The sequence below is a fragment of the Cetorhinus maximus genome, chromosome 1, assembly GCF_964194155.1.
Source record: "Cetorhinus maximus chromosome 1, sCetMax3.hap1.1, whole genome shotgun sequence".
In the NCBI taxonomy this organism is placed as follows: Eukaryota; Metazoa; Chordata; class Chondrichthyes; order Lamniformes; family Cetorhinidae; genus Cetorhinus; species Cetorhinus maximus.
In genome coordinates, this window is record NC_135879.1 from 130,150,170 (window position 1) to 130,171,817 (window position 21,648).

Genomic DNA, 21,648 nt, shown 5'->3' on the forward strand with positions numbered 1-21,648 from the left:
GTCCGCCCACCTTCCTTAAGATTTAAATAGCCCGAGATGACGTCGGGGATTCCTCCCGACGTCACCCCGCATCATTTTCCCCTCGGCGAGCGGGCCCTGCCCCCAAATCGCTGAGAGGAAAATCCTGGCCTATGTTTCTAACCCATTAAGATGGGAGTGTTGATGTCCGTCATTGGAGAGCATACATTTAGATATCTAAGTAAAGGAACCCATCCTTTGAAGTTAGAAGTTTCGGACACAAAGCTGAAGACATACACGAGCGAAGAAATAAATGTGAAAGGGGTGTGTCAAGTCAAGGTGCAGCATGAGGAACAGTCTGGAAAATTAGTCTGGAGAAACTTTTTCTCTTTCTCTCAAATGCCATTTCTCTCCTGGAAAATTACCCCTATTTGTAATGTCAGGCAGGGGACCAAGTTTCCTCGGAAGGAACTGGCTGGGAGAAATAAATCTTGAGTGCCTGCTAAGTTCCCAATTTGAAACCAGAAGTATTGCTGCAAGAAAAAATGACTGCTGAAAGACCCAACATGAGAAGCCCGTAGAAGTGTTACACTGGGACAGATTTCAAGCTGAAGTCAGCATCCTTCGAAACGAAATGGAAAATCTATTAAAGGACTTTTGTGCGCTACAAAATTCAGCTCCCAATTTATGCCATGAAAAAGATATGAAGAAGAAAAGGAAAAGTTAAGCCTATCCCTGGCCGAGTTAAGGAATGAATTAGCTGAGCAGGGACAATGATATGAGATTCTCCAGGAAACCAGTAATAAGAATAGGAAAGAATTGGCAGAGCTGAAGCAGCAGCTGCGTAAAAGCCCTGAAGTTTTAAAGCTAGAAGGCCCAGAATTCTCAGAAGAGCTGTTGGAAAACCCAGCTACTGAGCTCATTGACGTTCAGCTCACACCTGAGTCTAGTCCAGCCAACAACAAAATTAAAGAGAAGTCAGAGATACAGGTCAGTGCTACCAAGAAAAGGACACGTAGGAAGAAAAAGAGAAATTATTGACAGCCCTCGGAAAGAAAAACAAAAATTTGTTTTTTCCTATTCCTCTTTCTCCTCAAACATCATGTAGCTCATCGCTGTATTGCTTTGTGCTTGTTGCCCTTTATCTGTTTCAGCTTGATGGGGAGGGGCAGCAGGAGTGAATGTGATTACACCCGGAAGATGGTGAAATCATCCACTGAGGGACATAATGGGCAACTGCCCTTGAAAAGGTCTCGGAAACACCAGCTGAGGTTGTTGGGCTACAACAATCACCCCGTCAAAGAAGGCCTCCTGAGAGACTTGACCTGTAAATAGTTATTGTGTAAATAGTTAATGTGTGTTAAGCTTGTTAGCTGTACTTTTAAGTAAAGGGGGAGGATGTGGTAAAGTGAGGTACCCTGTCCCTTTAAGAGAATGCAAATGCACTGATTATGTGACAGCACTGACGAATCACAGTACAGCGCAAGCAACTAAGTCTAGTTCTGGAGGTTTCTGAGTGAGCGCATATGATCTGGTGCTCTTCCCTATGTCTCAATAAATCATCACTGTTTATTCTTACATCAGTCTCTCCCCGTTATTGATTGCAAGCAGCAATTGAGGAGAACATAGGAAGGCGTGCAGTTAGAGTTTGGTTGACCAATGAACTCATTTACTCAAGACATAATAGAAATGGTATTTAATAACAAAGCATGTGCACTACTTTAGCAATCTGGAACGAGGCACATGTCCTAATAGTGGGAAACGAGTTCATAAGTTGCTGATCGAGGTAACACATTGGAACAAACAAACAAGTCACTGAGCGTGGCCAACTTATTGCTCTGTCGAGCGCTGTTGGCTTTATGTCCCATCACAAGAAAGCAATAATCAGCAAAGTAAAAGAATACTGAAATAAAATAGCCAATTTAGTGAAATACAAATTGGAGATGTGATGCTGAAACTGCATAGACATCTAGTCAAACAGTACCTTGTCCACTTCTGCTCATTAAAACATAGAAGAGACATTGAAGTTCTCAAAATGTGCAGAAAAGAGCCATGTTGCTGATCATTAGCATCAAAATACTGAGTTTTATGGAAGGACTGGCAAAATTTAATCTTATCAATTTTGAAGTGGCAAACAATGAGGCCTCATAGTGATAAATAACATTAAACTGTGCAGAAAAAATACATCTAGAATACTATTTGAAATTAAACCAGCAAATTGGTTATTCTAATAAAATTCTTCACACAAACAACAATCCTGTTAATCAGAAGCCAGGACTGGAGGTTGTCAGAGCCAATCAACTAAGCATCACTTTTTCCCTTTTCACTGTATATTAACATGAGGCAGAAAATTTTAAATTGAGTTCTTAGCTTCTAAGAGTCACAGGTACAAGTGTGTTATTTAGTTCTTTTTCCTGAAAAATCAATATATAGTAAGCCACTAAAATACAGCTTTTAAAGATTCTTCATTTTCCCCAAAGGAACTTTCTGAGGTAGACCTAGTTGTGTTTTTTGTGTTATTCTCTTCAAGACTCATTGCAGCCACTTTATTGAGAAAGGTGTGAATGCGTTATCTAGTTAAATGTGGAATGTGCTGTGGCTATTTGCAGAATCATTAGGGTTTGGAAATAAAATGGGAAAATAGGATGTTGTGATTATGTGGATCTTGAAATTTTGCGCATAACTGTAGAAGGTTCCAAGGGCTGGAAATACAACAAATCAATATGTTAGAAAATTTCAAAGCTTTACTTGCTTTGATGCTTTCTTGAATCATGCATCTTCTTTAGAAAATATACATCATGCATGTCTTCACTTCTCACAAACTTGTTCTTGAACTTATAGATTCAACACTGCTGCAAACTGCGACTTTGTGTACTGAAATAAAATGATCACAGTTAAATGTACACCTGCAGCCTAAATCACCACAGATGAATGTAGCACTGCACGTTTTGTCTAGTTCCTTGTTTTCATGTGTCATGAGGCTTCTCAGCCTCAGCCTGGAGTCCCTTAAGATCCAACCTTGTCCCTTTTTCATTCTAACCTACATGTCTCTTGGCATGCATCAGCTTCCATTTGTTTAATAAGGACATTCATCTTGACTTCTCTCAACTTCACAACTGCCTTGATTCTGTCAGCCTGCTTTGTCTAACATCTAAGGGTTCATTTTAACCTGGAGCTGCAATGATGGAGTCTCTTGTATGAGACACTAAACCGGCATTGAAGAAGAGCAGGGAAGTTCACCTGGTATCCTGGCCAACACCACTAAAATGAGCACCAATTTCTTCCCAGAAAGGTCTGGCATGTCATACCTACAGTGCTATGTGCAATTCTGGCTGCTGTACTGCAACAAGAGTATCAGACATTGGAGTTATTACAGGAATGTGTAACCAAGTGATAGTTTACAAGAAAGGAACTGAGGTCAAAGAGATGAGGATTTTATTTACATTAAAGAAGGAAAGACTCAAGTAAGGTATTATTCTAATATTCAAGATTTCTAACAAAATAAATAAATTTATCACTAGTAATATATTTCACATTGTCTCAAAGTCTAGAACCAAGGGAAAATGGTTCAAGCTTAGAAGAGGCAACGTACACACATTGTTTAGATTCAACTATTTTAAACCAAGTGGTGAACACACACAATGGATTACCCAAAGAGGCATTAGAGGCAGATATGTGGCAAAACCTATGAGAATTGGATAAATAATTGAGGATGAGGTGTAACATGCATGAGTAATATTTTTGAATTTTGATTTCTGTGGGCATCACAGCTTTAAATTAAAATAGCAGTTTCCACAATTGTGAAACTTACTTTAAACCCAAAAGTGGCAGTTTTCAATAATTTTGTGCATTAATTTTGATCCTGTTTGTTTATACAGGTGCCACAAGCATTGAAAAGTATGACCTACGTTCTAATACATGGACTCATGTAGCAAATATGAATGGGAGGCGACTACAGTTTGGTGTGGCAGTGCTGGATGACAAACTTTATGTTGTGGGTGGTAGAGATGGACTGAAGACATTAAATACAGTAGAATGCTACAATCCAAAAAGTAAAACCTGGAGCGTAATGCCTCCTATGTCTACACATAGACATGGCCTTGGTAAGTGGCACCAGTCATAGAACATGCAAAAGGTTTCAAAAGCAATTAGAGGCTGCACAATAACTTAGCATTTTAGACTGTCATTGCTACTCAGTTACCTGCCTTGGGCAAGGACCTTTTAGCTGGCAAGAAAGAAAGTCAGTGGGGAGAATCAATTCTGAAGTAAAGTACATTTCAAATTGGCTGAACAGAGTTCTGTTAATGTGGCTACTTTGATTAGTTTGTCCTATGATGCAAATAAAGAACAATAATGCAGAGGCAAAAATAGACATTTGAAAGAGAAAATTGTTTACCGTAAGTGCTATGTGTCAACATTAGAATTTAGATATAACAGTAGTTTGCATTGAATGGTTGCTAAATTCTATATTATAAATCACTAGACTGTCTCATGTTCCTGAGCATAATATACAAACAATAGTATAGCTTTAAAACAGTCACAGTTGCTCTTCTTGAGTTATTGTTAATATTATATTTATTTTTGATCATGGCCTCTATCAACTACTTGAACTTCCAGTGGCAAAAATGCCTGTCTTATGACTTCTGAGACCTGCTCAGCCTACAGTCAGCCAATTATAAAAGCAGGTGCATCATGAATGTTATTAACATTTTTTAAAAATGAATAAAGAGAATGTTTATGTAGCTCACAATATTTGTTTAAAATAATGCCCTTTTGTGACACAGTTGTTAATGCTTTACCTACTGAATATCCTATGCAGATTGCGAAACAATTAGAAAATCACTATACTATATGCTCAGTAATGGGGATTTTCTGCAAAATTCCACCACATATTTTTCCAAAATAAAATTAAGAGATGGGTTTTTTTTAAAAAAAACTGCAGTCTTTATGTATTTATGTTGAAATTCATCTTCAGTGCAAAAGGTATAAATTTAGTAGAGTAGCCGTTGATGCAAAAACATATAAATTTAAGGTCAGATATAATGTGTATTATTTAATTGCATTGATATTGTGCAGAAAGGGGTGTTATAAAACCATGCTTTATTTAAAAAAAATGGCTATGTACTGGTGGAAAATCACTGACTAAGTTTTAAAAGGATTGAAGCAGCACGCTGATAAGATTGACTGCTGAAGGTCAGGTGACTTTTGAGTCTCAGAATTACCTAAACTCTCCGTAAAGTTCTTAATTAAACAAACCTGTGTGAGATGTCTTTCCTTTAATGGACATGCTGAGACAAAACCATCTATGGAATTCAGACCTCTATTGTTTATGAACTTATCAAAACTAAAAAAATTTCCCAGACTTACCATCTGCGAACTCAAAACTTAACAAATAGAGCTATGGAGAAACCAGTTCTTCATAAGTAGGTGTGAATAGCCAGCATCCATTCCCCATTGTATAGCAATAGCCTCTAACTTTGAATTGTTTATGTGGACAGTGGAAGTATTGAGGTAGGCACCTGATTGAAACTGACTTCAGATAATAAATCTCTTATTCTAAGAACCATGTAGAAATAAGCCTGTTTGGAAATGAACAGTACAGAAGACCCCTGTGTGGGTCTCTTCCCCCTCTCCGCCAAATTTTACAAGCACAAACCCTAGTTACCTTTTTTTATTGACTATCCATGAGTCACAGGCAGAGATATTGGGTCAAATCCTCTGGTGTCCAGATCATTGGAGACCGGACACATGACTGAGATGCAAGTCGGAACCCTATGGAAGTCCTGATGCACTGCATGGGAATTTCCTAGCAAGTTTGAACTTCCGATGGGTAATTCCCCTGCTCCTCCAGACCTCCTACAAATGTCTCCATCTCTGACTTAGAGTCAGACTTCAGACAGTTCCAATGTACTTATCTGAATGGTTACCCAGGAAATGTTAGACAGATTAAAATCTAGGCCCAGATGAGGTAAGGTACCCCTTTGGACCTGGTCCCGGGACATCTTTTGGAGAGGAAAGGTACCCTTTTGGATTGTTAAAAGTAAACATTATTGTGCATAAAAAGTGCATAAACTCATTGGATCTGTCAAAGCTGTCAATGAACTGTCAAGCATACTAGGTGAGTTGGCATTGAGGGGGTGAGGGCAAAGGGTGGTGGGTTGTGAACATGAGTTGGCATAGGAGCTATATAGGGTCATGGGGATGTGGGAGACATAGGGAGCATGAGGGGCCATGGGTTGGCAAGGTGGTATGAGGGGCCATGGGTGGGTAGAAGGGCATGACATGGCATAGCAGGCATGAGAGGGGGCAGGTGGGGGGTCATGAGGTAGCATAGATTGTCATGTTTGGGACCTGGGCAGTGTATGGGGAGGTGAGGGCTAGAGGGCTGTTTTTTGCTTAATCATCATTTTTAATTTAACTCAATAAAGTGCTGGAGCTCAGAGGCAGGCCTTGCAGATGGCCATTTTTAAAGGCCAGGTTCGCAAAGCTGGGAATTCTCCTGTCTCTGCACACCCGACCTGGGAGAAAAAAATCCAGCCCTTAGTGTAGCTACACAACTGACCCCTCAATCGCGTCCCCCCTCAACCCAACTACCCCCCCCCACCCCAACTCGACAACAAACCCAACCCCACCTCCCTATCCTCCCTACCCACCCGAACTGACACCTGACTACCACCACCACCACCCCCCCACCCTCCCCGGCCGATCCCCCAACTACCCTCCCGACTACCTTGCCAATCCGATCAGACTACAGTCCAGACCTGACCTGACCATCCCTCCGATCCCCTGACTATCTCCCCGACCATGCAACGACACTCACCCCCAACTATCCTCCTAACTAACCCCCCAACCTGACTATCCCCTCACTCCCCTAACCCTACACAGCCTACCCACACCCACCACCCGCCTCACCCACCTAGCCCCTACCCATCTCACCGACCTACCCACCTCACCACCTACCTACCTCGGTCACCTACCCCCTACCCTTTACCTCCTTACCCACCTCGCCCGCTTACCCATTCACTCATCCGTTCACTGACATTCAAATTGGACATTTAAACTTACCATATGGCAGCTAGTGCTGTTAAAAAGAGGTATGTCCTATCTTCCCCCAACTCTATTGCGATCCAATAACATTCTCCGAGGATGTGGTGCTGTGCATTTCTGTCAAAGTCAGGATCGACAAATCTGGGCCATTTTTAAGAAACAGATAAATCGCTGAAAGCTAGTATGCAGGTACAGCAGGTAATAAGGAAGGCAAATGGAATTTTGGCATTTATTGCTAAAGGAATAGAGTATAAAAATAGGGAAGTGTTGTTGTAACTGTACAAGGCATTGGTGAGACCGCACCTGGAATACTGTGCACAGTTTTGGTCCCCTTACTTGAAGAAGGATGTAGTTGCACTGGAAACTGTTCAGAGGAGGTTCACTAGATTGATTCCAGAGATGCGGGGCTTGTCTTATGAGGAGAGATTGAGCAGTTTAGGCCTATACTTGCTAGAGTTTAGAAGGATGAGAGGGGATCTAATTGAGGTATATAAGATGCTAAAGGGATAGACAAAGTAGACGTGGAGTGGATGTTTCCCCTCTAGAACGAGAGGCTATAGTTTTAGGCTAAGGGGTGGTAGATTTAAATCTGAGATGAGGAGGAATTACTTTTCTCAAAGGGTCGTGAATCTGTGGAATTCACTACCTCAGAATGCATTGGATGCCGGGACACTGAATAAATTTAAGGAGGAGATAGACAGATTTTTAATTAGTAACGGGTTAAAAGGTTATGGGGAGAGGGCAGGAAATTGGAGTTGAGGCCGAAATGAGATCAGCCATGATCGTATTGCATGGCGGGGCAGGCTCGAGGGGCTGAATTGCCTACTCTTACTCCTAGTTTTTATGTTCTGCTACATCTTTAAACCTCCTTGACATCGAAACCAGAAGGACCACCTGGATCTGCCTCAACCTTGAGTGGGTCCACTCAAGTCATCAACCTACAGGAACCGTATTAGTTTAACCTTTATTGAACTTTAAAATTATCCCTTAATCTATCCTCCCACTTTGTAAACCTTTTTTTCTACGTGTGTGTGTATTTGTGTGCGTGCGTAAAAGTTGGAGCGTTTTAATTATTATACTTAGACCTGGTTAAGTACAATACAAACTATCCTCTGCAAAAAAACTGTCTGTTTGAGTCTTTTAAAGTTACAGCATGTAAAAAGTTAAACACTCACTGAATTGGCAAGGATCCTCCTCCTCCTCCCTCAGGTACCATGCCCTAAGAGGGCGTTGGTGATCATGGACCTCCATTGGATTGGTCCATGATTATACTTGGCAAAGCACAGCAGTTGTTTGTCATTGCCTTCTGCAGTATGGCTGACCAGGAAACTCTCCCGCTGTTACCACCTTTGGCAAGCATACCCTTTTAAAAAAAAAACAAAGAGGGGAGTCATCCCACCTCTCCTCGCCTGATCGTAACTGAGGGATTGCCAGGTTAGAGGATTAGATGCTCACATTTAGTATTAGAACAAGGGCTCCTGTGTCCTTTGCAATAAAAATGCACTCTGTGGGGAAAGGCTATTTTTAAAAAAAAACATCACTTGCAAGATATTTTTAAAATCCATATACTGGCGATATTTGGACCTTTAATTTTGTTTTGTGTCCAGGATCCAAGGTTACAGCAGAGGATAAAATCGATATTAGCACAGAGGAAATGTTTGTGCTTGCTGCTATATAATTTGAATGCAGTTCAGACACTCCTTAAAACCTACCTCTTTGACCAAGTTTTGGTCAGCTGGCCTGATATCTCTATGTGACTCTATGGCCAGAAGTTTTCGCTCGTCGGGTGGACTTGGCAGGGGCGGCCGGGGACCGGACTGCTGCCCGCAATCGGCTCTGTACCGCGATTTTGCACAGGCCGGCCAATTGAGGCCCATCCAGCGTAAGAGGCAGCAACGGCAACAGTGAGAAGGGGCGGGTGGGAGTGGGAGCTTAATGTCCACCGGGTCCAATGGCAACCAAGCAGCCAATTCAAAAGTGGCCCAGGCAGCCCCTGGAAGGCTGCCACGGAGGGACGTGAAGTCATCATGATGGATTTGGTTGCTAGTGAACACGGCAGGCAGGAGGGCCAGTCAATGGGGCAGTTGGCCCCACGTTTCTCTGACGACTGCCCCCTGGAGGAGGTGGCAGCATGTCGAGAAATCCTTGTCCCCAGGGACGGGGGGAGGAGGGCCCCCCCCCCACCTCGCCAAAAGGGCCTGGGACGAGGTGGTATCCAGGGTCAGCAGCCTTGATGTGATGAGGCGTACGTGGGTCCAGTGGCGGAAGCGCTTCAACAATCTCCTGCGATCAGGAAGATTGAGTACCGTTTTGGATGGGTCACTTAGCACAGCAGTTAAGAGCTGCCCATTCCCGCACCCCCCCCCCACCCCCCGGACCTCACAGGTCTTACAGTATGAGTGGCAAATGTCAAAGAGGAAGCATATGGGCAAGGGGGTGAGCCTTGGCTGCTTGGAATGAGTGTCTTGCGTCTCCAAGGTCACGAATCGGCTGAGCCCTGCGAGGTTTTCCTCAAGTGGGGTTGGCCAGGCTGCAATGGCGCTGTAGGTCCAGGGTGAACTAATCGATGCTCCTCTGTCCTTTCAGGAGAAGACATCCCATAACAATGCCGAGAGGTTGCAGACTGGTGGAGTCCGCCCCACCCACTCATCTTGACCCGATATGAGCAGGAGGCCATGGAGCTGGAGAGGCGCCATGCGCCTAGGTCAACTGGCCGCAGTGAGGTTGGGGTGCCACAGGGAGGTAAAAATCCTCCGGGGGCCTTGAAAACAACACTGATTCCTGAACTGAAGCATCTTATTTCTGTCCAAGCAACTCTGAAGAAAAATGAAGATGCCCTGTTCACACAAGCAAGCAGCAGCAAGTTTTAAGCTAAAGTAGAAGCTACTTGCATTCGCGAGCCCACTCACCCCTCTTACCCCGCCCGTGGATGAGGTTTTTGAAAATATGGTCTACCCGCCTGCCCATTTAGCCCATGCGACGGCCTGAAAATCAAATGGGCCACGTAAACTCCAGGACAGTTGGTGTCTCAAGGGCCTTAACTGGCCAGTTAATTAATGGCGGGTGCGCCTCCCTCTTCATCGCGCGCCTGCCTAGCGAAATATTGCGAAGGTGCATGTTGATGTCGGCATGCTCGGCCAACATCAACGCGCTTCATTTCTTGGTCAGACATGTCAGGCGTACATCCGCACTCCGAGCTAAAAATTCTGCCCTATGTCAAATTTTGTTTGATAATGTTCCTGTGAAATGCTTGGAATGTTTTGTACATTTATGGCACAATATAAATACAAGTTGTTATTGCAGATACTGCAAGAAGGGCATTAAGTATTATGGGGCTAAATTTTATGCCGACTGCGTGGACCCATGTGTAAATGTCAGGTGTGAGTCTTGGGCCGTTATTTGGCTTGAGCCGGGCCTTCCACCTCCATTTCGGAGGATTAAGTTCGCCTCTGAGAGTTGCTTGCTAATCACATGGCCAGCAGCTCTCTGATCCCAGCAATGCTTGCAGGAGTGATGGCCACTGGTGGGACTACAGCAGTCCCAGAGGGAAGTGTGCTGTTTTGGAGCCCAGGCTTTAAGGTAAATTTGAGGTGTCTCCGTTGTCAGGCTGGCAGGCTTCAGCAAGGGTGGTGGGGGTCTGGGGTAGATGGAGGGGTGGGGAGGGGAGGTGGGGGCAGTGCAGAAGGAAAACGTGGGGGATGAGGGCGTCCGATGGGCACAGGGGGCTCATAAAGGAGGCACTCTCCCTGCGGACCTGCCATCAGCCCACCCAGTGAAACCAAGCAGGCTGGACACTTGGCCCCTGGCTCCTGCCACCACTGGTAAAAGTGAATTGGCCACTTAAAAGCCTCAATTGACCCACAAGCTGGCATACCTCCTGACACCTCCCTCGCCGCTGGTAAAATTGCAGTGGGGATGGGTGGGTAGGCACCAGGAACAGTGCCCATGGCATAACATCTACTTTTACAGTCTCCCCATCCCCCACCCGACTACCAATTACCAACCTGCCCCAGAGAGCCATAACATTCAGTCCATGTTATCTACCTTTCAAGAATTCAATGGTCATAATAAAGAATTAATGCTATTTTTAGCATTCATCCTCACTGGGAATCAGGGTAAGGGAAGCACCTTGGGCACAGGAGCTCTTAAATTGACAGACTTAGTTTTATTTTGCAATGTGCAATTACTGCACTTATTGTCAAACTTTTAAGCTTTCATTTTACAGTCTGATGAAAATATTCTGCTTGTTTATAGGTGTGGAGGTTCTGGAGGGTCCTATGTATGCTGTAGGTGGACATGACGGTTGGAGCTATTTAAATACAGTTGAACGGTGGGACCCCCAGGCTCGACAGTGGAACTTTGTTGCCAGTATGTCAGTGCCACGAAGTACAGTTGGTGTAGCAGTACTTAATGGAAAGTAAGAAGAAATTGTTGATGTATTTTATTCTTCATTATTGTGTAAGTGTAGGGAATTGCAAAAATCTTGCTAAAACTAATGATCCATTTGTCAGTGTTAGTTATTTACAGAGTTTTGTAAAGTACAGTTCCACGATCTGCTATGTTTAAAGTAGTGTGTTCATTATTACTCTTGTACTATCATCCACTTAAATAGATGATTGAATTTTAACAATTACCTAACAAAAGCTAAGACAGTACTTTCTGTGTGTTCATTGAATTTACTTTTATGGTTTACAGTCATACTGCAGAAGGGAATGACAAACCACTGCAGTATTTTATTTTGCTATTTAACTTGCTTTGCAAAAGGTATTTGCGTATATCTGGAGGTTTAGTTCTGGTTCAAAATTATTAGAAAAATCCTTACAAAAGTAACCTTCCACCCACAACCCTGAAAAATAACCTTTGCTGCTTTCGAAGGCGGTGGCTTCACCTTCATATTCTCATCATCTATGTCAGTTCAGAAACTTGTTAGCCTGGAAATTAGGCACAAACTAGATGTAGCACATGAGCGTACACCTAAAAAAGCTGGTGGAAAGACCATGGTAACTTTTTATCACCAGCCTAATTTGTTTCTTATAGGCAAACTGCAGGCACCAAACTATCTCCGAACTTTACACCAATTAATACCATTAGAGAGCAGCCTACTCTGGGTCAGCAGGGCAGAGCTTTGCTTTCAACAGAAGGATATTTGCATCATCCTTGTAACATGCTGTTGGCAGATCACCACTGCCTTCAACTCTGATGCATATGCTTTATTCCCACCTAGCATTGAATAATCAACTTGCCTCAAGATTCCATTCTGTGCTTCTACATTGGATTTGATGCTTCTTTGTTCTTGGCAGCAGCTACTTCCTGTCTGTAAAAGATTTGTTGGAACTGAAAACTTTCAGAATAATTTTTGAGCCTTTAAAAAAGCTACAACATTTTTTATCTTGAATTGATTTAATGACTGAATACCTTTTAATTTTCAACTGCAGGTCTGTATGCTCAAAATATCCTGCGGGACCTTTTTTTTCTTGTTCTCTGCATGGGTCAAGTAAAGCATAATGATATTTCTGCCGCATATCCTACATTACAACAGTGACTACACTTCATAAGTACTTCATTGGCTGTAAAGCGCTTTGTGACATGCTATAGTTATAAATGCAGGCCTTTATCCTTTTTTCCTATTCTGGGCTCTCAGCATCCAACAAGGCCAGATCAACACAGTATTGTCATGTAGATTGGCCTCACATGCAGTCCTAATGACTTTTTAACTTGGTGCACTAAATTGACCCCCATAAGTGCAGATGTAACATTAGAAATTTATGATGTTTCAATATGATTATATGACATTTTCAGCATTTTGGGTTCCCTAAACCAACTGTGTGCAACATCGAATCAGCATGCACGTTTTATTACAGCATTAAATGTAACAACACATCTCTTGAGTTTATGATCATATTATTGGTTTTGATGCAGACAATAGAATATAAAAGATAATATTGCAAAATTGCACTCCAGGTGCTTTCAGTCAACAGAAAATCACCTAGTTTTCCAGCATGTACTCCTGATACTCCTGAGGTGAAGTTCCATGCTCAGAGGTCGAGTTTGTAAAGTTAATCCATAACTGTCAAGCAAAAGCTTATGATGGGTTGTATTTCTGGGAATGTTACACTTCATTTTATTTTCTTTTTAGACTTTATGCTGTTGGAGGTCGAGATGGAAGTTCTTGCCTTAAGTCTGTAGAATGCTTTGATCCCCACACCAACAAATGGACCCCCTGTGCACTGATGTCTAAAAGACGGGGAGGAGTGGGAATTGCCACCTGGAATGGTTTCTTGTATGCCATTGGAGGGCATGATGCACCAGCATCTAACCTCACTTCAAGGCTCTCTGACTGTGTGGAGAGGTAAATGAATTATTTCTCAACCACAAGAAATGTGTGTCATGATCACAAGTTAAACACCATATACAGAAAATACTAAACTTTACAGTTTTGAATATTCCTACATTTAAAAAGATCAATATATGGTAGGCAGCTAATCTTGGACTCTCCAATAAGATACCATGCTTCAAAATTTAACCTGGACTGGCCCTCACACTTTTGCTTTTCCTAGAGTCAGGGTCGGGTTGACAATAGAGGAAGGGAAACCTGCTTTGGGGATGAATGAGCTTTAAAATGACAGCAAACTGGCATAGGTTGAACATTTGTGAAGATATGTGCAATCAAGTCTCCCTACCTACCAACCCCCCTGCCCCCCGCCCCACCAAACAAGCACTATGTGACTGGATCTGGAGAATAAACTTGGGGGTAGCAAGAAATATATGAAAATATAATTTGGATAAAATTATTTAAATAAAATATTAACAATTTTGTAAAAATTGCCAATATGTGGAAATGGTTATTGATCTAAAATTCTGAATCTTGCAAAATAAAGCACCATGCAGTGACAAAATTAAACTTGAATGGACACTGGAAAATCACTAGTGACAGAGAAAGATGGAAACTTCAAAATTAATTTTACAAATTTGATTTGTTCCACTATATACATTTATGTTTGGCACAGCAAATCAGGTCAGCTATTACCACGGGTTAAATATAGTGTAGAATTTTCCCATGATGATAAAAATGTTGAGCCTATTTCAACCTCAATCGGGCATTTTATTGTGTCATAATGTTTTTTATTTCTTAACTGTACCTTTTGAAGTAGGCGTACTTGAAACTATCTGTGTTTATACACATTTAAATAATGAATCTGCGCTACCAAAATTGATTCTTTTTAATGAATTCCACATTTTATTCCTGGATCCACACTATTCTCAGGAAATGTAACTAATTTGATCCAAATCCACTGTAGATTGTATCAATGCTATTTCTTGGGTAACGTATCAGGATTTCTTCCCTTGACATTTATTACATCACATTGATCTTCATATTTCGTGTGGATAAATAGCTGCCTTTCCTCACATTAAATCTATTTAAAGGAATAAACTTGTGGAAAGCTCCTAGTTTAACTACCAAGTACAAGCAGCTGAGTGAAATTGGAGAGATAAAATTGAGATTTATTTGTGCTTTCTGAAAATAAGACTGAGCTCTGTTTGTCTATAAAAATAAATAATTTGCATTGTCCATCAACATAAATAGTATTCAAACTTACATATTCATTGCTGAATGCTTGACTATTTCTCATAGCTATTATTAATATTATGTTGTAAAAAATAAAAGCACAAATATTTTCAGTGAATATGAGCATTAAGTTTTTAATATATAAGTTAATTACATACATGTTTTTGGGAGGAAAGTAGGGTTTTTTAAGTTGTAATTTATAATCAAGTCTAGGAGAAAGCATCCATGCTTTAATTATTTATATGTTTCAAAAGTGCTGCCACAGACTGATTCCTTTACCCGGCATGTGTTATGAAGAAGATATTAATAGAAATTAATTTACATATATGTGCATAGGGAGTTAACAGCAGGTTGTAACAGCAGCCCATAACACTGGAGATGGTTTTGCAGAGATTGCACAATTCAATGCCTGAATGCGCTTTTCATTATTTAGTAGATGTTGATAATTACTTTTCTACCAGAAATGATTTCTCAGATGTAAGACTAAAATTGTGAAGATTTTATTCCTGATGCACAGTCTTGCTGAAAAAGAACGTCGATTAGAGAATCTGGTGCAAAGGTTAGCATGCCTGATTTGCAGTATTTCAAACTTTCCAACCATTAAAATGAATGACTAGAAAATCAGGATTGCCACAAATTGGATGTGCTGACCTCTAACCTTTTATTCCAAATGAGATTCTGTGCTCCTGATAGTCCTGGAAAATTGACCTTGTAGCCTTAAAGCCAAACTAATGCTGCATAATTCTGACTTTTTTTTTTTACTTCTAATATACAGTACTAGATGAAAGTTTTAGGCCAATCTCCACTTTAATATAATTCTAATGGGAAAATAATGATCCAGTCTAGTAGTAACGTAGCATGGGCCTAGGAGTCAGAAAGTCAAATGCGTTCTGTCAGATAAGTCAGTTGACTGCATTTATAACTTGGATACATATTGAGAAAGGAAACATTTGTATAGCTATAGGGTAATGACAATGGAGTGGGACTAATTGGATAGCTCTTTCACAGATGTAAAGACACGATGGGCTGAATGACCTTCTGTGGTATAAGATTTTATGATGTTATAATAAAAAATTGCATCCACAGTTGGCAAGCGGACACGCTGTACCTCATTACAAAAATTGGGCATTCCGTATTGAGGAAAGGAAGAACTGACTTTGCTCTTATTTTCATTCTAATGATGTACTTCACCTTGATTGTTTCCTCTCCACAGTCCAAACCAATGAAGGAATTTTAGTTTTGATGGAAATGCTTACTTGAGTGGTCTGTTGCAGCAATTGTTTTCCAGTTATGCAGAAGTGATGCAATAGGACACATTCAGTTTTCATTAATGTATCAATCTTCTCATTATTTGGTAACAACTAAAGATTCTGACATATTAGCCGATTTTCACCTGCCGGCAGGAAAATGCTTGTTTCTGTACCTTGCAGAAAGTGCTCACTCACAGCTAAGAATGTGTTATCAGTGATAAAAAATAAAATCATTGATCTAATAGAGAAAAATGCCATTTGCTCATGAGTACTTTTTAAGTCACAGTCAAAGGTAGACATCTTTTCCAAATATCCAAGTTTAGATAAAAATTGGAACATTCATGTTTCTGTGGTAATTTTTCTAATTAGCCAAATTCCAAAGCAATTCAGTTTGTTTTCTTAAACCCGTGTAACCCTGTCACTGGATGGATGATTTTAACATCGGAGTGCGGGGCAGGAGAGGTCAAGGCTCCAGGACCAAAGCATATTAACTCTCTGGATCCAATTTCTGTGCCCTGACCAGAGAAATAAATTTGTATATCGCGTTAACACTTGTGGAATTCATACGAGTATAATTTGGAAATGTGAATATACTATTGTGCCTGCAGCATTGTTCTAAAAATGTTAAATATTTGGACATGATCAGAAAAACATGGCTATGCTTGCTTGCAGATATGATCCTAAAACTGATACTTGGACGTCAGTAGCACCAATGAATATCAGCAAAGATGCAGTTGGTGTTTGCTTACTTGGTGATCGGCTGTATGCTGTTGGTGGATATGATGGACAGTCGTATCTAAATTCTGTGGAGGCCTATGATCCACAAACTAATGAGTGGACGCAGGTAAGAGTAACTACATAGCAATTTATTCCATTTTTTAACTTTGAAACATCTTGTTCTCCTCTCTATATAATGCTAAGTTTCTATTTATAAAAAAATATAAAATCCTTAACAAACTATCTTATTGTTTGTTTTTTCATTTATTAAGCACAAATGTTACTTTTTATATTGTAGATAAATACGAATATAGCCTGTTGAAAAAAATTATTCCAACCCCTCCACTTCCCATAAAACATAACCAGAAAAGCGTTTTCAAGGAGTTATCTCAATGTAATGTCAGCTCAGCTCAGAAATCTGAAGCATGGCTTACCTACCCAGTTCTGGGGTAATGGTGGCTGGAGAGGAACTTGGGAAGGGAGGGGGTAAGTCCAGTTGTCACGGTCCATGCTGGAACAAACAACATAGGAAGGAACAGGGAAGAAGCCCTGCTGAAAGAGTATCAGGAATTGGGCTCTAAATGAAATAAGTAGGACCTCAAGGATAATAATCTCTAAATCATTACCTGAGCCATATATGCAAATTGCCATAGGAGCAGGAGAATTAACACATGGCTGAAGGGCTGATTTGGGAAATGGGTTCTTTTTCATTGCGCACTGGTACCAGTTCTGGGACAGGAAGGAGCTGTACCAATGGAGTGGGCTCCATCTGAACACTTGATGCACATATTTGCTTGTATCTGGCTGGAATAGTCCTGCAATCTTAAATTTTGTGCTATTTCTTGGTCAGGGATGCACTTTCTGATTTCACAGAGATATCCTCCTACTTGTACTAGAAAATGAACCCCTACACCTACAAAGACTGCTGCAAGAATGAGAACTAAGCTAAGAATTGAGGATCTTAATATGAAAAACTCCTTTCTTGTATATCCTTAATTTCCAAAAAAAATCTCCTTAGTTCTAGTGACCAATCTGAGTGACGTGTGTTAGAAAACCTTTTCAGTGTTGATCCCACATACAGCCCAATCAGTGACCAGTACACATGTGCCAGATCATTTGTATGCTCCCTAGTGCCTCTGGTCTTTTTTTTATTCATTCATGGGATGTGGGCTTCGTTGGCTGGGCCAGCATTTATTGCCCATCCCTAGTTGCCCTTGAGAAGGTGGTGGTGAGCTGCCTTCTTGAACCGCTGCAGTCCATGTGGTGTAGGTACACCCATAGTGCTGTTAGGAAGGGAGTTCCAGGATTTTGACCCAGCGACAGTGAAGGAACGGGGATATATTTCCAAGTCAAGATGGTGAGTGACTTGGAGGGAAACTTCCAGGTGGTGATGTTCCCATCTATCTCCTGCCCTTGTCCTTCTAGATGGTAGTGGTCGTGGGTTCGGAAAGTGCTGTCTAAGGAGCCTTGGTGAATTCCTGCAGTGCAACTTGTAGATGGTACACACTGCTGCTACTGTGGGTCGGTGTTGGAGGGAGTGAATGTTGTGGATGTGATGCCAATCAAGCGGACTGCTTTGTCCTGGACGGTATCCAGCTTCTTCAGTGTTGTGGGAGCTGCACTCATCCAAGCAAGTGGGGAGTATTCCATCACATTCCTGACTTGTGCCTTGTAAGTGGTGGACAGCCTTTGGGGAGTCAGGAGGTGAGTTACTCGTCGCACAATTCCTGGCCTCCGACCTGCTCTTGTAGCCACAGTATTCATATGGCTAGACCAGTTCAGGTTCTGGCCAGTGGTAACCCCCACGATGTTGATATGGGGGATTCCGTGATGGTAATGCCATTGAACATCAAGGGGCGATGGTTGGATTCTCTCTTGTTTGAGATGATCACCTGACACTGGTAAGATGCACATGTTACTTGCCACTTGTCAGCCCAAGCCTAGATATTGTCAAGGTCTTGCTGCATTTGGACATGGACTGCTTCAGTATCTAAGGAGTCACAAATGGTGCTGAACATTGTGCAATCATCAGCGCACATCCCCACTTCTGATCTTATGATGGAAGGAAGGTCAGCTGAAGATGGTTGGGCCGAGGACACTACCCTGAGGAACTCCTGCAGTGATGTCCTGAAGCTGAGATGACTGACCTCCAACAACCATAACCATCTTCCTTCGTGCTAGGTATGACTCCAACCAGCGGAGAGTTTTCCCCCTGATTCCCATTGACTCCAGTTTTGCTAGGGCTCCTTGATGCCACACTCAGTCAAATGCTGTCTTGATGTCAAGGGAGGTCACTCTCGCCTCACCTCGGGAGTTCATCCCTTTTGTCCATGTTTGAACCAAGGCGGTAATAAGGTCAGGAGCTGAGTGGCCCTGGCAGAACCCAAACTGGGCATCAGTGAGCAGATTATTGCAAAGCAAGTGCCGCTTGATAGCACTGTTGATGACTCCTTCCATTTCTTTACTGATGATCGAGAGTAGACTGATGGGGCAGTAATTGGCCGGGTTGGATTTGTCCTGCTTTTTGTGTACAAGACATACCTGGGCAATTTCCCACATAGCCCGGTAGATGCCAGTGTTGTAGTTGTGCTGGAACAGCTTGGCTAGGGGTGCAGCAAGTCCTGGAGCACAAGTCTTCAGTACTATTGCTGGAATATTGTCAGGGCCCATAGCTTTTGCAGTGTCCAGTGCCTTCAGCCTTTTCTTGATATCACGTGGAGTGAATCGAATCGGCTGAAGACTGGCATCTGTGATGCTGGGGGCCTCTGGAGGAGGCCGAGATGGATCATCCACTCAGCACTTCTGGCTGAAGATTGTTGCGAATGCTTCAGGATTATCTTTTGAAGTGCTGTGCTGGGCTCCTCCATCATTTGTGGAGCCTCCTCCTCCAGTGAGTTGTTTAATTGTCCACCACAGAATCACACAGTGCAGAAGAGGCCCTTCGGCCCATCGAGTCTGCACCGACACGTGAGAAACACCTGACCTACCTAATCCCATTTACCAGCACTTGGCCCATAGCCTTGAATGTTATGACGTGCCAAGTGCTCATCCAGGTACTTTTTAAAGGATGTGAAGCAACCCGCCTCCACCACCCTCCCAGGCAGCACATTCCAGACCGTCACCACCCTCTGGATAAAAAGGTTTTTCCTAACATCCCCCCTAAACCTCCTGCCCCTCACCTTGAACTTATGTGCCCTCGTGACAGACCCTTCAACTAAGGGGAACAGATGCTCCCTATCTACCCTGTCCATGCCCCTCATAATCTTGTACACCTTGATCAGGTCGCCCCTCAGTCTTCTCTCAGCAAAAACAACCCAAGTCTATCCAACCTCTCTTCATAACTTAAATGTTTCATCCCAGGCAACATCCTAGTGAATCTCCTCTGCACCCCCTCCATTGCAATCACATCCTTCCTATAATGTGGCGATCAGAACTGCACACAGCACTCCAGCTGTGGCCTCACCAAGGTTCTATACAACTCCAACATGACCTCCCTACTTTTGTAATCTATGCCTCTATTGATAAAGGCAAGTGTCCCATATGCCTTTTTCACCACCCCACTAACATGCCCCTCTGCCTTCAGAGATCTATGGACACACACACCAAGGTCCCTTTGTTCATCAGAACTTCTTAGTGTCATGCCGTTCATTGAATACTTCCTTGTCAAATTACTCCTTCCAAAGTGTATTACCTCACACTTTTCAGGGTTAAATTCCATCTGCCACTTATCTGTCCATTTGACCATCCCGTCTATATCTTCCTGTAGCCCAAGACACTCAACCTCACTGTTAACCACCCGGCCAATCTTTGTGTCATCTGGAAACTTACTAATCCTACCCCCCACATAGTCATCTATGTCGTTTATATAAATGACAAATAATAGGGGACCCAGCACAGATCCCTGTGGTACGCCACTGGACACTGGTTTCCAGTCACTAAAGCATCCTTCTGTCATCACTCTCTGTCTCCTACAACTAAGCCAATTTTGAATCCACCTTATCAAATTACCCTGTATCCCATGTGCATTTGCCTTCTTTATAAGTCTCCCATGTGGGACCTTGTCAAAGGCTTTGCTGAAATCCATATAAACTACATCAACTGCACTACCCTCATCAACACACCCGGTCACCTCCTCAAAATAATCGATCAATCAATCAATCTCAACTGGATGTGGCAGGACTGCAGAGCTTAGATCTGATCCGTTGGTTGTGGGATCACTTAGCTCTGTCTATCACTTGCTGCTTATGCTGTTTGGCACTAAAGTAGTCCTGTTTTATAGCTTCACCAGGTTGACACCTCATTTTTAGGTATGCCTGGTGTTGCTCCTGGCATGCTCTCTTGCACTCTTCACTGAACCAGGGTTGATCACCTGGTAATGATAGAGTGAGGGATATGCCAGGCCATGAGGCTACAGATTGTGTTAGAGTACAATTCTGCTGCTGCTAATGGCCCACACCCCCTGATGGATGCCCAGTCTTGAGTTGCTCAATCTGTTTGAAATCTATGCCATTTAGCATGGTGGTAGTGCCACACAACACAGTGCAGGGTATCCTCAATGTTAAGGTGGGACTTCGTCGCCACAAAGAATGTGCAATGGTCACTCATACCAATACTGTCATGGACAGATGCACCAGCGGCAAGCAGGTTGGTGAGGGCAAGGTCAAGTATGTTTTTCTCTCTTGTTGGTTCCCTCACCACCTGCCGCTGACCCAGTCTAGCAGCTATGTCCTTCAGGACTCAGCCAGCTCGGTCAGTAGTGGTGCTACCGAGCCACTCTCGGTGATGGACACTGAAGCCCCCCACCCAGAGTACATTCTGCACCCTCAGTGCTTCCTTCAAGTGCTGTTCAACATGGAGGAGCACTGATTCATCAGCTGAGAAAGGGCGTACATGGCAATCAGCAGTGGGTTTCCTTGCCCATGTTTGACCTGATGCCATGAGACTTCATAGGGTCTGGAGTCGATGTTAAGGACTCCCAGGGCAACCCCCTCCCGACTGTATACCACTGTGCCACCACCTCTGCTGGGCCTGTCCTGCCAGTAGGATAGGACATACTCAGGGATGGTGATGGTGGTGTCTGGGACATTATCTGTAAAGTATGATTCCGTG

At 42.6% G+C, this 21,648-nt stretch overlaps 1 protein-coding gene across 4 annotated transcripts in view; it reads left to right on the forward strand.

The window, feature by feature from the left end:
* LOC144683359 (kelch-like protein 5) overlaps positions 1-21,648 on the forward strand; it is a 190,515-nt gene that overhangs the window by 157,869 nt on the left and 10,998 nt on the right. For all 4 annotated transcript variants that reach the window (XM_078546305.1, XM_078546321.1, XM_078546313.1 and 1 more), the window contains 4 exons: positions 3,837-4,061; positions 11,260-11,422; positions 13,142-13,354; positions 16,495-16,666. In XM_078546305.1, coding sequence (XP_078402431.1) covers positions 3,837-4,061; positions 11,260-11,422; positions 13,142-13,354; positions 16,495-16,666 — 773 coding nt within the window. The remainder of the gene's footprint in view (positions 1-3,836; positions 4,062-11,259; positions 11,423-13,141; positions 13,355-16,494; positions 16,667-21,648) is intronic.